The sequence below is a fragment of the Strongylocentrotus purpuratus genome, unplaced genomic scaffold (genome assembly GCF_000002235.5).
Source record: "Strongylocentrotus purpuratus isolate Spur 01 unplaced genomic scaffold, Spur_5.0 spur5_contig_857, whole genome shotgun sequence".
In the NCBI taxonomy this organism is placed as follows: Eukaryota; Metazoa; Echinodermata; class Echinoidea; order Camarodonta; family Strongylocentrotidae; genus Strongylocentrotus; species Strongylocentrotus purpuratus.
Window position 1 is genome coordinate 426,770 of NW_022145565.1, and position 17,451 is coordinate 444,220.

The following is a 17,451-nucleotide window of genomic DNA, read 5'->3' on the forward strand; positions in this document are numbered from 1 at the left end:
ACAAACTGGTAACCATAACCATTTATGTTTACAAATTCATCATTTTTTAACCAAGTTTCAGATACTGCTATTATAGAAAATGGACATTTGATTTCTGATAAAACATATTCAAGACTGTCAATATTCTTCTTCAAACTTCTACAGTTAAAATGGGCAACGGTTAAAAATTTCTCTTCGGAATTTGAATCATGAATTTTCTTATTATAGTCTGATGTTGTATAGTAACATGTATTTAAACCAAAATCATCTTCCAGAGCCCGTAAGGAAACTAAGTTATCTTCACAAACATGACATGTAAGATTATTTATATCAGATTTTTGCCTTTCACATACTACACATGCAAATCGTGACATTACACTTAAACACAGAATATATCAAAAATAAATAATAGAATTAAGAAAGAAAAAAATATATAAATGGGGAACAAAAGTGGACAAAGGGAATTGCATCCAGAGACATATATATATGTGTATATATATTGTTTTTTCTTCATAGTCATAACATAGCAGAGGGATCAAATCCCCTCATGATGAGAACTGATTTATTCATAGCGATCGGAGATCAAGTTCACTTCCGATAAGTTTAGTTACCTTTTTTCCACCGCTAGCTTTCACCAAGGCGATGATTTTTCCATCATGTGTCCAGGCAGACTCCACATTAGATGACTGATAGGTTTTCTTGTACAAACTTGCATTTTGTGGGGTCAAATCCTCTTGTATTGTTATTCCAGTATTTTTCAACTTCTTGCGTGCCTTGATGATTTCGTTGCGTTTCCGATAGGTACAGAGTTTAACAATGATGGATCGCGGCCGTTGTCCAGTGCGCTTCCCAGTACGATGAGAACGGTCAATATCATCATAATATGCTTATTCAGCTTTCACACTGTTTACTAAGGTAACTGAATTCATGCATGTTTCTATCCATAACCCCTGGTGGTTACTAGCCATTAACCTGTCATCATAATGGCATCTCTGTGGATGGAACTCACTTTGTATACTGTATAGTCCCTGCTATGACGGACAAGCCTCTGATATTTTCTTTAGTTGTCAAGAGAAAAGTTTGTTCAAAAGTTGTAACGAAAATCAGCAAACAGGTCTATTAAAAGGCAATTAAGTGAAATCTATTTATAAACTTTAAAAAAGGGGACACCATTTGAGAACTGAACCATCTCATCACCTCAATGAAAGGGGGCGCTAGACCAGTAACATGAACATGCGCCCTGACAAAATGATTACCGTACGAAAAACTTTTTAAACTTTTATTCAGATCACAGGTATTAATTGGCTGCTTGTTTTGGTTAGCTGCCATGTTCATCTTGATACGAGCTATGTTATATCTTTACAACCTTGATGAACAAGATGAAAAAGAGGTAGGTATGATAAACTTACTGTGAATAATTCCATCAAGAATCTTTTCTCTCTGACTGTTAAAGATTATCATTATAAGGCCAGTAATAACATCATTTTAGCAGCAGCGAACCAATTTTATTTGCCTATTGTTATTGTTCGCAATTGCTCAATATCAATTTTTAGAAAAGATTTTATCATACCATTGCCACCATCGACATTACTACTTCTATTACTACGATTACTTCTACTCCTGCTACTACTACTACTACTACTACTACTACTACTACTACTACTACTACTACTACTACCACTACTACTACTATTACTAGTACTACTACTACTACTACTACTACTACTACTACTACTACTACTACTACTACTACTACTACTACTCCTACCACTACTACTACTACTACTACTACTACTACTACTACTACTACTACTACTACCACCACTACTACTACTACAATCACTACTACCACTACCACCACTACTACCACTACTACGACTTCTACTTCTAGTATTCTACTACTACTACTACTACTACTACTACTACTACTACTACTTCTACTACTACTACTACTACTACTACGACTACGACTTCTACTTCTAGTATTCTACTACTACTACCACTACTACTATCACTATGCATGTTTTATTATTGTACTGTTGCCGTTCCCACTCTCTCGTTATCTATCCATCGAATCGTATAAATAACCTATCTATCAATTTATCTATTTATATATCTACTCTTAGCACACACTCTCTGTCTATTTATCTATCTATCTCTTCTCCTCATGCAGAGTGAGATAATTTACATTCTACTGGGTATTGGGTGTGGATTACAGTTCTTTTTCTTCCTCACCAAAACACCCATCGCAGTGGTGCTCAAGAGCTCGGCTCTCATTGCTGATGGTAAGTTAGTTCACAGGAAAGTATCCAGCGGAATATAATCAAAGAGGCCTTTTCTGAGAAAAATGATCAACATTGCTTGTTGGTAGCGATGTACGTTTAAAGCAGCAGCTGTAGTTTTTATCAAACTAAATTTAAGTGTTGGTATCAGTAGAGAATTAAAATAAAGCACACATTAAAACAAAACAATCACATGCAATCGGAAAAATGTGAATGGGCTTACCAAATGAACTTTTTTAGTCCATGGAATTCGCTTCCCCTATTATGAGTATATAGCCTGGTCAGAATGGCATCATGATTTATTGATTAGATCTTCGAAAAGTTTTACGACCCGACTGAAATGCAGTTTGGTTTTGGTTTTCATTTAGGAGTGAATTCTTTAGCTGCATGTATCTTGGCCATCACTGGTATCGTCGTCTCCGTCCTAGGCGAGTCATCAGAGACATTGGCTATCATTGACGACTTGGTCGGTGTCATCGTAAGCTTCTTCATCGCTAGCTACGGAACATAGTAAGTATTTAAAAGGCAGGGAGTGGGGGATGTTTCAACCTATTTGAGTCCTCCCTTATCAAACACATTCTATTTGAGCAATTAAAACGTACCTGATTCTGTGGTAACTTGTTTAGAATCACTTTTATCTATATTTTCCATGATTTGATGTGTTAGGTATAGGAGAATAAAGCTTGTAACTCAAATTTATAATCGCCAGGATCTAACAAAATTAATTTGTCAATTTCTAAAAGTTTTCCATTTATGGTACATTGTGCGTATGGAAAACAATCAACGGTACATCCTGGTGGGAGAAAACTTGCCTGCTTTTGTATAAAACTGTTGTTTGGCAAATGCATTAACATTTTAAGGTTCTTTTAAAATTGTTTGCCAAATAAACGTAAAATAACACCCGAAACTGCGTTTTGTGAACAAATGTTAAAGGTAATACAAAGTTTTGGTATGGGGTCATAAATATGGTTTAAATTAACATATTGGAAGCATATGAGAGTTTACAATATTCAATGATTGTTGTCGCGGTTGAAATCGAGTCTAAAGACAGTGATCACAATAAACTCTTTATGTTGTATAGCTCCCTCTCAAGACTGATATTACTTTATATATCAGATCTGCATATTGTGAGATTTTCATGGTCGCAGCTACCATGGAATGGCCGTAGGCGCTATTTGAAATATTTGAAATTTATCGGGAGCACCGATAAATTCTGATTCTTCAATTTCTCGAAAGCAGAAGTGTGTTGGGTGCTAAATTTTCTAGTGCTTATATTACGGCCATAACCCCTATGGACGTATTATAAGCACTAGAATTTTGATATATTTGGATATATTTGATATATTTGAATGCCCCATCCAAATATATCAGAATTTCAAAGAATTGCTATCCATCCAATTTTCGGAATTTCCAGAAACATTACATTACCTTTAAAGAGAACCAATAAACATATTGGTGTTTATTTTGTTGCTGATGTTGTCTCGCTTACATGAACCTGACAGATATTGAAACATTCCAATCAAACGGTTGTAACAAGTTCTACATTCATGGTTTATCTTGTTTATTTTCCCATTATAGCCTTTTAACCATAGTTTGGATGGACCCGTTTGCATCAAATGTATTCCATATCCCACAAGCCCCTTGTGCCAGCCGATCAGCATGACGTCACAGCTTTCCCGAAACATCGTGACGTCAGAATAATGGACATACATTTTGCAATGAGTACATTTGGCAGTGTATGAGAGGCTATGAGGAATTTATTCAACATTCGTAGTACTACTGATGATATAGTCAGACTATAAATTTATCATGAGCCAGCTTGGACGGGCTTGGACGACAGAGTTTCGGTGATGCAAGCTTGGGATGTTGCCATGCCGACATCACTATCGGAAGAGTGTTTGGACAGAGGATGACATCATGTTCAAGAGAATTACATTATTTTAGTCATTCTCCGGCCTGGCTCTCGTTTCTTATTGCTCCAAATTGAACTAACGTGACTATGCTACTTCAGATGGTCACGTGTTACTAACGCTGCATAATTTATTAAGTGAGGTATAGTTTTACACCAATTATTACCCAAGAACAGACGAATTATTGGGTTTAGTTAAATTGTGATATTTATTGACTAAAACTGCTCTTCAGTGGTTGGAAATTCATTGCATTTAGTTGAACTTAATTTATACATATCAATATTCCGCTGATTGGATTATTAATTGCATTCTGCATAAATTTGTTCTTGAATTATGACGGACGCGATTTTAAAATTAGCTGTAATTTTTAATAAAGAAATGTTTCACAAGGATATAGTTTTTTCCCTTGCGTTTATATCATTCCGTTTCTTTTTTCCTTTTACTCTTCAAAATGATATATATTTTAAATAACTTATTGCAAATTATTTTTCCCTGATCGTGATTTCGTGGAAGACAATGTGGAATGCTTGTAACTCGTACTTAGGCTGATTTTTACCATGTTCTATAAGACCCCTCCCATTTCTTACTCCTAGCAAGTTGGAATGATGAATACAATTTGAACTATGAGAAATTGTAAGGTTACTGTATGGCTTTTGGAAACTATTGACTGGGAATATACGTCATTATTAAAATCGAAAGTAAAGTCTTGTTATGTAAAAAGAAAACACTTCATACAGACAAAAGACTAACAGCACATAGAGGTTCGAAATCGGCAAAAATAAAATTGTAATTGTTTTGAAAGCAAGTAACATCAAACAATAAATATATATTCAAGTAAACTGACATCTGAAAATAAATAACTAACATAAATCGACATGATATATACATCTTGGTAAAATGATATGCCCTATGAGCCCAGAGTTTGTATTGAAGACAATTCTTGTCATGGTTTTACTTATGTGCAGTAAATACGTTTTTTCTCTTCATGATTCTGCTGTTAAAATCTGTATATACACGCATTGTCATGAGATTCATTATGAGATTTGTTCTTCTTAAATAATTTAAGTGTTCTTTGTACATTGAGAATCATCGAGCGTTTGTATATTTTACAATTTTTAATATTGTATTTTATGTATTTAAAAAAAAATTGTTTGTCAAATGTGAACGATTCAGCCGTTGACTACTAATCATAATTGTATTATACCATGAATAAATAAGATAAGAGATTTGTGACAAAGGATTGTCATGAAGTCTAGTGTAGAATGTAATTATAGGACCATCATGACCACACATTTTCAGAAAACAATATTAACTAAATAACTGAAACAAATAAATGCTATAAAGATAAATATAATTGAGGTATTATGGGCAAGAAATATTATCCAATAATGATATAATAGATTACGATGACATAAATATATACCGTCCCTTGACGCGAAGCCTCACATTCTATGGTTCCACATTTATTTAGATTAATTTGATTATTTCTTAAAATAGTGGACAGCGACATTGCATTTCTTAACAGCCCAATGAATAATAATAACTTAAAAATATGCTCCAATACTTAGATATCTTAATACCTGCCAAGAAAACAAGGGCATGAATCTTTTTTTTTTTTTTTCACTTTATTTATTAAAACAAAATAATCAAACTCACATACACTTTTGTTTACCGTTGATGTCCAAACGTATCTTAACTTCTTTCACAAAATTATACCGCAACTTTTTTTCCCCTTTCATCTTTCCTCTTTTCGTTTCTATACTCCAAAAGGCAATTGTAACAATTTCATCAATATTTTTTCCAAATAGTTTTTTTAAATACAAAATATCAATATTAAAATCGATATCTACATTATAGATATAAAGGGCATGAATTATGGCATTTACATTGAATGTATTTCCATTAGAATATGTAAAATATGATAAAATATGGCAAGATTTGTTATTTACATAATATAATGGACCTCGTGGCAGATTAGTCCTGCATTTTAAAATTGACAAGAAAACAAGTGTTTGCAATATGGGCAAAACATTACAAGGAATTGAATCATCAAAATCCTATCCACAAAAAGAGGAATATGATGTTTGTGATGCATGATGTTATTCAATATCGGAATAACGTTCGTGATACATGAATGAGTAAAACATCGTGACTTTACCACGCTCTTCCTTATCAATAACATTGCCTAACCAAAGGGTACGCAATGACAACATAGCAATAAAAAGTAATTACAACAATTAGTACTTTTGGAATTGTGTAACGAGAAAAACAAAACATAAGAAAGCCCCACATTAGAAGTATGTTCATTATCTGATCCGAACATTTATGGTCATTGCAGGAGAATAATTTTGTCCAACGAAATGATAATTCAATCATACCGAACCGAAACCAATTTTCCAAAATATTTCGTCATAGTCAGATCAATTAGCTTAGTTTGCTTTTTTAGCAAGCCAATTCCAAAATCCAAGTTCCAACAATGTCCAAATTAAAAATTGGGTACACAATACCATTCTAATGTAGGGCTTTCTATCAAATAGTTTTCTAGAGAATGAATACATTTTTGGCATATTGACAAAAATTCATTTTTATTTAATATACACGATGAGTTTGAACCCAGCAAGTTGTACATTATCATCTGAAGTGAATCGAATTAACCCATCGTATCCCGAGAGACGTATGCTGTACTTAGAAGATGATGTACCACATCGAGTTAGCTTGTCATTGGTTAATAGATCTATCATCTGGACAAGGGGTAAAATGGAGAGTTGAACGAAAAAATAAATATTTCAGAAATACTGTACATGGATGGGAAGAAGTGAGGTTTTAAAGAAAAGGATGTGCATAGATTTGGCTGAAGCAAGTGTTTCCATAATTAAATAAAATTAATGAATAAATATAAAAAAAATACGTTGTATTCAAGTCCAAGAACAAGACCAGAGGGTCTCAGACCAAGATTAAGACCACAAGTCTCGATATCAACAACACTGATAAATAAAATGTAGACCGACAGAAGAGAATGGGAGATGGAGAGAGAGAGAAAGAGAGAGAGAGAGAGAGAGAGAGAGAGAGAAAGAGAGATAAAGAAAGAGAGAGAGGTGAAAAAAGAAGGGAGTATATAGATAAACATGTTGCATTTCATATGTTTCTTCAAAAGCATTTCATTTCTATTATTCTATGTTGATATACATATAGAGCAGGTGTGGAGCAAAATTTCAAAGTTTTCTTATCATTTTCTTATGCTTACATTCATGCTTTTAGCCTTTTACTTTGTAAGAATTAATTAAATAAATCAGACTGGCTATGGCTTAGGTACTTTTAAACACCCTGTTCAAAATAACCTGCTGACTAATGATGTTTAATCATTTTGTGAACAATCATAAACAAAAATAAGGACATAATTACTCTTAAACTAACAAATAGATCTGTAAGATATTGAATACTCACCTCTAGTTTATCGTGCTTACACCTTGGTTCCTTTCCTTGGAGTTTGAATACTTTAACTCTAAAAGTAATCTTCTTACTAGGATCCCCTACAAACCTATAGGTACAGTTCATATTGCTTGGATACTTAGAAGGCCACTCTGGACTCGTGACTATTGTCTTTCTGTCTGTTATTAGTTTATCACAATCTGGAGAATAAATGTGAAAAGAGAACAGATATTCAAAGGTGTTACGTCTTAATATGAATAATCATACTTTTATTTTTCTCTTTGGAGCATGGTAATACTACCGCGAGTCTCTTGTTATACAGCAATCACACCGCCAAACCCATTCCACACAGACCGACTCATAGCCATACGATGTAATGTTTTGTTCTGACCGTTCTCGGTCTGATGTCGGTCTCGCCGTTGTACAGATGTAATATTGCGTTATTGATTAGTCTTCAAAATTAACTTATTTCATTCCATTATACTTGCTGCCAAGTCATGAGTATTATTAACATATCATTAGCATATGATGCTTAATTTTATACTATCAAAATAAATATAGTGCAAACTTGCAGTACATTATAGACAAGGCAAGAACGTCATATGAATATCACTTTTAATTTTACTGCATTATTTCATATATCTACGATGTATACAAAATAAGCAAAAATAGTCACACATCTGCCTTTACTGTAACTGATGACTGATCATTAAACTTACCATTTTTATGTCGGCTTTTCCGTAAATGATAGAGAAGTTGATAGCCATGCCCTTGTTTGTGTGTTTTATGTTCAATCGCTATAACATTACTCTCTGTTTCCATAGTAACCTGGTATTGTTTCCCGCATAACCTCCGCCTCGATTCTCCTATTCTGATTTCTAATGATTCACCTACAAAATGAGGAAGAGATATGGTAGATATAGATAGGATACAAATTGATTAAACAAAGAATGTACACTATTCAGTTGTTACAACCAAATGATATGTAAAACATAATTACCATAAAATTAATGCCGATCACAACTATGGAATTTTATGAAATTTTGTTCCAAATACTAAGAAGTAGACTGAATCCGGACTTTGTAATAACAGAAAATAAAGCCATACTTTACCTGTAAGTCCGTTGTAAATAATATCATTTATTGCCAATAAAACATATGGAAAGAAGAATCAGTATTATGCATTCAAAGTACTTTTCAAGAGTTGGGTTGTTCAGGAAAATAGTTTTTCTTCATAAAGTGATATGGGAATCCACTACCAAAGTTACACATAAAATTAGATATTGCTAATATGTTCAGTAACTAATTTGTACTTTTGGAGACAAGGGTCGGTGGTGGGGGGGGGGGGGGAGAGAAAGAGAGAGAGAGAGAGCGAGAAAGAGAGGGGGTGGGGTTGGGGGTTGGGGAGAGAGACTTACCTGCATCACAGTCTATATACATCTGTTTTATAGTGAAGATGATATCTTTATGAATAGGAGCTACGATGACAGCAGTACACGAATCTCCACCTGTTGGTCTGTTGATCTGATCGATGTAACCATTTTTTCTTCTCGTCAAACCGTTACAGGTGATATCAACTACAATAGAAATGAATATTAATGAAATAATTAGAAAAGATGGATACAACTTATGCATATTGAATTCACTTATACATTTGTAATTTCAAAGTTGTATATTCTATTCTTTAAAATAATATCGGAATAGTTCAGAATTGACAACTATAACATTTTGTGTACAATACAAGGATATATCGTTTAAAAAACTAATATTAAAAGGGGTCTTTTTATGCGAAATGTTTTCTGTTGCAATGGGTGATTATCTATTCAATGATTATCTATTCAACAACTTAAAAAGGATGGACCTTCTTTTTTAAAGGGGAGGTTTGGGATGATTTCGTCTTCGTAGAATATGTTAGCGCCCTCTATAACCATGGAGAAGTACAAGGGCAACTGTACCACGAAATGTATATGAGAAATCCCGGGGAGAAATCTTGATTGACATTTTATCAAACACATTTATATCTCTGGGATGGAGAAGTTGGCTATTTCTTAATTTACATTACACACTAAATCATAAAACGGTTGATATACATACGTGTATAGAGACGAAGTAGAGCCATGATGCATGAAGTGGGGTGTGAGGTAGATGTAGATCATGCATTCATTTCTATCACGTCTTATACAAGCACAATGATCAGATGTCTCTAGGCAAGCAATATGGTCTACAAACTATCATGCACGCAGCAATATAAAAACAGGCAATTTTCATCTCAAGAATCATCTCCGATATGCTGATTTCCTGGCAAGGCAAGGCAAGGCTCACGCACAAGTATAAAATAGAATGTTTGTAGTGCTATTTAAAAGGTGATTATCACATAATTATGTTTCTTTGGATGATGTATTTGTCTCGTAATCAACCAAGGCAGAAAGTGGTAGAAACTGGATCAAACCGGTTCAAACTTGTAGAACATCAACATACATTGTCTATTCCATAAGAGTCAGAGAAAGTGTGATTAAAATGGTCCATGCAATAGCGAGGTTGATTAGCGAAGAGAGATAAAACTCGTTCCCATGCAATGATACTGACGACGATGATGATAGTTGCATTATCAGTGATGACGACAACACATTTGTTTCTAGATTCGAATGCAGTACTGATTCATCAAACTCTACTGCATTTTCATTTTCATCGCCATCTGAAGAATACAGGAATACTGATTCATCAACTACCATTTCATTACCATTGTAATCTTCATCTAATGATAATAGAGCAGTTAGTAATGTCGACGACGACGACGACGGTAACGATGATGAAGATGGCGACGATGAGGGTAATGACGGTGATGTCGCTAACGCCAACGGCATTGTTGATATCGATGGAGAAGTAGAAGATAAAGGAACTTTAGTATGCGGTGACGTTGAATTCAATACAGATGTGGATGAACTATGGGTCCTAACAGAAAGTGTCTTTAAATCGGATGTTGCTACAGTCGGAGATGAAGTAGTAACTGGTTTAGATGTGATATTAATGGACAAGGGGGACGCTGAACTCGTGGATGAAACACGGTTAGAAATCTCATACACATCCGTAATCGCCATGTTCGTTGGAACTTCGCTGGGAGGCGATGAATGATATGTTTTCTCCAATTGTTCTGAAGTTTGGATAGCAACATTTTGAGAAGAAGTGTCAATATCACTTACATCCGAAAGAGAATCAGATCTAAATGAATCATTATCTATGTCATACGATTCATCAGTTGTCTTAGTTGAGCTTTGCGCTGTATAATGGTGAATCGTCGTCATGATCACATTGTCATATGATGTTGGACTCGATGTCGATGCTGACGAGGGAGTCGAGTGATTCGGATCCATCGAAGAGCTGGTAGTAGATGTTACCATGGTTACTGGATTGCAATAAAGGAAGCCAATCAAGCAGGTTTGTTAGACAAGGGCAGCATGCAATTAGTACAAAATACCAAACAAAGGCATGTCACAATACTTATTTTTAAAACGGTGCATTATCAACTGACTCGAAACTCTGCAATTGCGATTTTTATGAAATACCTAATAATACCTGTATTGGATTAAAAAATATTTTATTCCTTCCAAAGAAGATAGCCGATCATGAGAATTTTGTTTGAATTTTTGTGAAAAATATATTTTATGGTCATTAAAAGAACTTCAAATCGATGTCATTACTTGTTAATGCACATGCAAGAGTCTTAATTCAGAGTTAGTCGTGTGTGAATTTTGTTGTAGATAGTTGCAGCGTGCATTGGTATTTAAAGGACAATTACATGCAAGTTGTATAGCAGCGTGCACATACCATTTTCACCATCAGTAGGTCTAGGGCAGGGTGCCTCGACACACTGTTCTTCGGTGGCAGGTCTGAGGTTCGGATCACATAAGTCAGGCACTGGCTCCCCTGTTGTATTTAGAAGGCACGCTATGGCTCGCTTTCTCCTCCCTACATTACATGTAGCTGAACACTACAAGGGTAAAACCATATCAATATATTTATATATATATATAAAATTATATATATATATGCCTCATTTAACACTTTATATTTTATTGCTTTCATTCGTTTTTTAATAATATAAAAAGTAATAACGGTGTTTCACTACTTTATACATATCCACAGCTAATCATGAATTCTTTTTGCGAAACAGGGGAGTATGGCTAAGAGGTGACATGTGCCCCTTGAAGAAAAAAAAATCTAGCAAAGGTGAAGAACACATTAAGTAAAGAAAATTGCCCCCGATTGAAATTTATTTGGGCAGTGATTTTCGACTCCAAAAAAAGGCACGTGAAAAGAAATTGGTTACCTTTTCTTTCTTTTTGTTGTTGCTTGTCACAGATTCAAATTTTAATTGTGCCCCCCCCCCCTAAAAACAAATCCTGGATTAGCTACTGTCAATTTTGGGACTATCACATAAAACACAAATAAAGTCATCTTATATACGACACTTCCACGGAAGGTTCTATTTCAGATAAAATTGATAAGATTTAGTTTTGCTCGGACCAAAATTTAGTAGTATCAGCTAAAAGGTAAATGTTGGAATCAATCAATTAATTTTGATGACTTGACATACTAGACTCCACTGTCCCACGACCCAGACCGGTACGGGGCAAGGCTGGCTTTGACAGCTACGGCGCTCTGATGGCCTCTTGGTGGAGTCGCAGAATAAATCACTCACTTCACCTGCCTCACCTCCTATGTTCTGAATAGATACAGAAAAAAAGGTTCCTTGTGTAAATCATACATTTGGAATTAAATCATTGATTCTTCGTGAACATGCACCATCTATCAATGTCATCAGTTACAAATTACGAATACTTCTAATTTATAAGAAAATGGTCTTCCGTTTTGTAGTTGGTCAAAAGGTGGTTCATTCATATTTTGAAATAATTATATACAATGTTCAATTTCTCTAAGGGGGGCGGGGGGTATCCACATGCAATCTCGTTGGTCATTGCATCTCAATGATAGTTACTCTACTTGCAAACTTATTCATTTCAATTGATATGAATGGGGGGTATCCACATGCAATCTCGTTGGTCATTGCATCTCAATGATAGTTACTCTACTTGCAAACTTATTCATTTCAATTGATATGAATTTTTCACATGGATAAATATGATCCTTGAACTAATGAACATTCTTGATGAGTTGATGTGAAATGTTACCTCTGTACAGAAGACACGTCTGATCTTGATTCCTCCACCACACGTCACTGTACATCCACTCAACATCTCATGCTGCCAACTATAAACAACCAAAATAATAACGGATCAATAAATATGTTGAAATATAAAAGAATAGTATTTCAGTTTTAACTTAGATAAAAAGAAAGAAATTTCTTCTTGAAGGTTGTACCGTGTGCTCTTACAAAGTGCTATATTACAAAATGTAGCTTTAATTTCATGTATATTGTGGAAACCAAAATCGGCTTAAACGTCAAATAAAGTCGGGTTCTAAAAACCTGTCATTTTGGGGGCCAATATGGGGCTTCTATTGAGTTAAAATACAATCCATGTGTCATGGCATGTATCTAGATTGAAAAGCCTACAAACATTCCATCTTCTTAAACATTCTTAAATGCCCTTTGATATATATAAACTGAGGAGTAAGACTATTATCTTTCAAATATGAACAGATGCGTGCTCCTTTACTATCCCGTCAAGTAAAACCACTTTTCATATTAAGAAACAGTCATATCACAAAACGGATTAAAATAACATGCATGCCTTACCTACAAATAACATATTGATGAAAAAGTGTTGACTTCATCATCTACTGTATTAAATTCAATGTATAAAAGATTAATGGCTGCAAAAATAGTTTGTCAATTTAAAAAAAGTTTATGAAAATTGTTTGACTTACTAATATCTGACAGGCTCCGTGACGGGAGCATAGAACTCCCATGTGATATCTGGTTTAACCCTACTCCCAAGGTATCTAGGATTGTGTAGTAAGATCACAGAAACATCTAGGACCGCAGTGGTAGGCCCAGAGAGAACCCAGATATGTTCTTTATTATGGAAGGCATCAGCTAGATACTTGATGATCATACCGCTATGACTGTAACGCTGGCTGAGAGGAGGAATGAACATCTGACCGCGGAATACTATCTCACCGTCAGCTTCCACGGCTGGGAAATAAATGAAAAAAGGCAATAGATGGTCATTTTAAATATAAAGGTGCTCTATGTCACTTACAGAATGATGTTCTGGAATGTACAGCATAGAAAAACAATTGAGGTAATATTTAATCAGGGGCATATCTTGGATTGTCCAAAAGATGAGGAGGTTTCTAACTCTGAAAGGAATATGAGCTTCAGAAGCTACCGAGTGGGTAGGATGGGAATTATTTTCAACATGATTTTGAATTAATTATTTGATTCTCAAAAGGAATGGACTTCAGCCCATTCGCCTTCCGGATGCGCCCATACTTTTCTACCCTAATTGGAAGGATGAAACAAAATACAAGAAACGTGGATTGAAAAGTGGGCGTTCTACCTCTCTTTGATATTTCCCCTATGTAAATTATATTTAAACTGAAGAAGAAATTAAGATACTTACACATATGAGTATAACGTAGATTCTGGTTCGTTATCTTGATAGCAGTCGAGTTCACAGGAATTTGAAGGAATGTTTTGAAATCTGTAATGAAGTGGAAAAAAGGTCTTAGCTTTCATATTACAAAGAATTTACATTCAAAATATACGTTCTAATAGAATATGAATTTGACGAAATTGTTTCTCAAAATTAAAATATTCGAACACAACACATGATTTTTAATAACAAAATTTTGTTTTATTCAACGCACGTACCGAAATTGTTCAGCTGAAAGTCTTATAACTCCTAAATTTGTCAAGTTTTTTAAAATTTTGATTGTAATAGAATAAACTATTTTTGTTTAGTGTCAGGCATAATTTTACGTTTAGCATGACACCCGGCGACACCGACAAGATACAATTAGATTACGCAGAATGACCAAGATTTTACTATTACCGTTGCTTTGGAGTCGGTTCAGTTTTGTGACTGAGGAATAAACATTCACTTGGTGTAAACATTGCAAGAGTTCTTGACCAAAAGGGGTAATATATTAACCGACTGAAAGATGTAATTAAATATAATTTGTATAACCTACCATGCACGGCTCCACCGTTCCTGATTCTTCCTACGTGTCTCTTACACGTCCTCCCTGAACCATCACATCGACCACATACATCCTTGATACGTCCAGAACCCGTAACACCATCACAACCAAACTCCTACAAACGAGAAGAGGGAGACGGGGAGGGGGAGGGTAAAATAAGTCGCTCACATTTCAATGATGACTTTGATGAGTAAAGTAAGAAAGCAAACTGATACGAAAGGGAAAATGTGATGTTGACAGCATTTCGACAAGAAAATTGCTCTACTAAAATGATCATGATTTTTGTTGTCTATATGGTACCATTTACTTTAGCTCATCTTGAGTGTCAAATTGCCTACATTAAAACACTTTATAAGATTTTTTAACGAGTCTTATCAAATTTAATAATCACTTCGAAACTATACGTACAAAATATATATAAGCGAGGTTTGATCATTGATGGTATAAAAGGATGTTAAATTTAGTTTGAAGAAAAAGGTATTCAAATGTTTAAAAAAAAATAGCTCGTCTATCTTCCCTTTACTGCATCTGGATCGAAAATGTGCTTTATTTTTTTAAAAGCTCTCGAAATATTTAATGTTCTATGAATAGCAAATTGTCCTACCTTACAGAGTCCGTCCACACATGCTTTTGTAAGAGCTTGTTCTCCTGTTTCATCATGCCAGCACCGTGTACCGTCTGCATACTTCCCTGGTTCACGGAGAGCATAGAAGTTTGCATTCGATATGCATTGGAGCTTGCAAACGTTGTTGCCTGAGTGAGGGAAAATTATACACATTGTCATAATTTTTATGCTTTTGAAGGGTTCTATATGTGTCCCTCAATGCTATTATAACGTTAAAGAATGCAATAAAAAGATTTTGACTAGTACTAAGGTCTGTGATTTAAATTGTTAATCCGGAGCATAAGTTAGAATAATTTCATGGATTCTTTACCTATCGCACACTTACGTCCTGCTTACTTAGAAAATTAGCATGTGCCTTATACCTCTCAGGGATACAAACGTTAATAAAACAAGAGATAAAAATAATTTCTTTTGTAGTTTGGATCCTACCTAAGAGGGAACATTGGTAGAAGATGGTTGGAAGGGATAGGGAGGGGGGCCTTGCCTGAGTAGCTACGCCACTCAATGTTATGTTTACCTTTAATGATTGAAGATAAGAAGGCCCTCCATGTATAGTACTGATTGTTGAACTGAACGCCGTTTGTTGCAGAACATTGCTCATTCTTATAATTGTCCAACGTTACATTGTGACATGGCTGAAACCGATACAAAAAAACAATAGTTACAATGTTTTTATATTGTGATATAGTTAGCAAATTCAAAGACATTGACAACATAAATTATCGGATAGTATAGTCTTAAACATAAAAGAAAACATGTCCTTCGCAATAAAGGGGTGTGTATTTGCACCAGTCAGTATTGGAATTCAAATGTCAGTTTCAAAATTTCAAAATAAAAATTATTACGACATTATTTAAATAGTCATAGTCAGCAAAAAAATAAAAAAAATAATCTGAATTGGAGCATATTTTGAAATCGAAGTTAAAACCGATTTATCTGTAATAAATAATCTCGGGCACATTTGATGCAAAGTCATCCATTCTGAAACTCAATCAATTTCTAATTCTATTTTTGTATTGTGATTAATCTTACCATCATATTACAAAGCTGAACCTCCCGTCCTTGCCCTTCGCATGCTAGCCCTCCATACACAGGGGTTGGGTCGTTACATTTCCTCTTCCTAACTCGCACCCCTGTCCCACACGATCTCGAGCATTGACTGAACTCAGCTTCCCAGTCCGACCATCCACCGTCCACTGGTCCAGGTAGACCATCACTGGTCGAGACACACTCACCGCTTATACACCACTGCATGGTAGAGAGGGAAAGAATGCGGGTTGAATTATAATTAAAATCAAAGTATTAACGAAAAAACAAAAGTAATCATAATCATAATAATTCATATTTTCCCGATTCGGATTCAATGATTTACTCTTCCAACAGCCATATAATACAAATAAGCATAAACAAAAGTTATAGTTTTATAAATATAATTTTGTCGTCAGATGTGCTGTTTTGATCAATATCTTTTTCTTATCTACTGCATTCGTAAATCGACCTATAAGAGTCAACCTTTCATGAAACATTGTGATTGGCTGGTAAATGACATAAATAATAACGAAACCTTATTTGGACCACAGGCAAATAGTTTCATGATCGAATGCATTCATGAATTGACCAATGATGTTTTATCTTTAATAAATCATTGATTCTGATTGGCTGATTAATAAAATGGATAAAATGTGATACCTTATTAGGTGCGCATGTAGTTCCTTCCATGATCATGATCCCAGAATAATGACAGAAACCTCCTTCTTGACAACCTAGACTACCACACACCTATTGGATGTAATAAACATCTAATAATGTTAACACATTGATATGACAGAGAGGCACATCGTGGAAGCATACAGTCATAAACATTACAAACAACTACAACTATTATGAAAAACTACGTAAATATTTAAGGCAAAAAGACAATTACACAGTACTGCGGTTTATAGATTGAATCGTTTCGAGATCAGAGTGAGAGTAATATATTTATGTGAGCGAAAGTGGAGCATGTTAAAAAAAGAACAGAAACAAAGTTTGCATTTCTTAGAAATTTGCAATCACATCTTTCA

At 34.7% G+C, this 17,451-nt stretch overlaps 1 protein-coding gene across 1 annotated transcript in view; it reads right to left on the reverse strand.

Moving 5' to 3' along the window:
- Window positions 1–5,367: 5,367 nt before the first annotated feature.
- Window positions 5,368–17,451, reverse strand: part of LOC100891561 (A disintegrin and metalloproteinase with thrombospondin motifs 10) — a 53,177-nt gene continuing 41,093 nt past the window's right edge. Inside the window, exons 11-24 of the mRNA XM_030996820.1 lie at window positions 17,078–17,167; window positions 16,421–16,636; window positions 15,906–16,023; window positions 15,368–15,516; window positions 14,755–14,878; window positions 14,184–14,264; window positions 13,486–13,753; window positions 12,789–12,867; window positions 12,194–12,322; window positions 11,425–11,587; window positions 9,018–9,176; window positions 8,320–8,490; window positions 7,616–7,800; window positions 5,368–6,912 (exon numbers count right to left, since the gene is read on the reverse strand). Coding sequence (XP_030852680.1) covers window positions 6,757–6,912; window positions 7,616–7,800; window positions 8,320–8,490; window positions 9,018–9,176; window positions 11,425–11,587; window positions 12,194–12,322; window positions 12,789–12,867; window positions 13,486–13,753; window positions 14,184–14,264; window positions 14,755–14,878; window positions 15,368–15,516; window positions 15,906–16,023; window positions 16,421–16,636; window positions 17,078–17,167 — 2,088 coding nt within the window. The 3' untranslated portion in view covers window positions 5,368–6,756. The remainder of the gene's footprint in view (window positions 6,913–7,615; window positions 7,801–8,319; window positions 8,491–9,017; window positions 9,177–11,424; window positions 11,588–12,193; window positions 12,323–12,788; window positions 12,868–13,485; window positions 13,754–14,183; window positions 14,265–14,754; window positions 14,879–15,367; window positions 15,517–15,905; window positions 16,024–16,420; window positions 16,637–17,077; window positions 17,168–17,451) is intronic.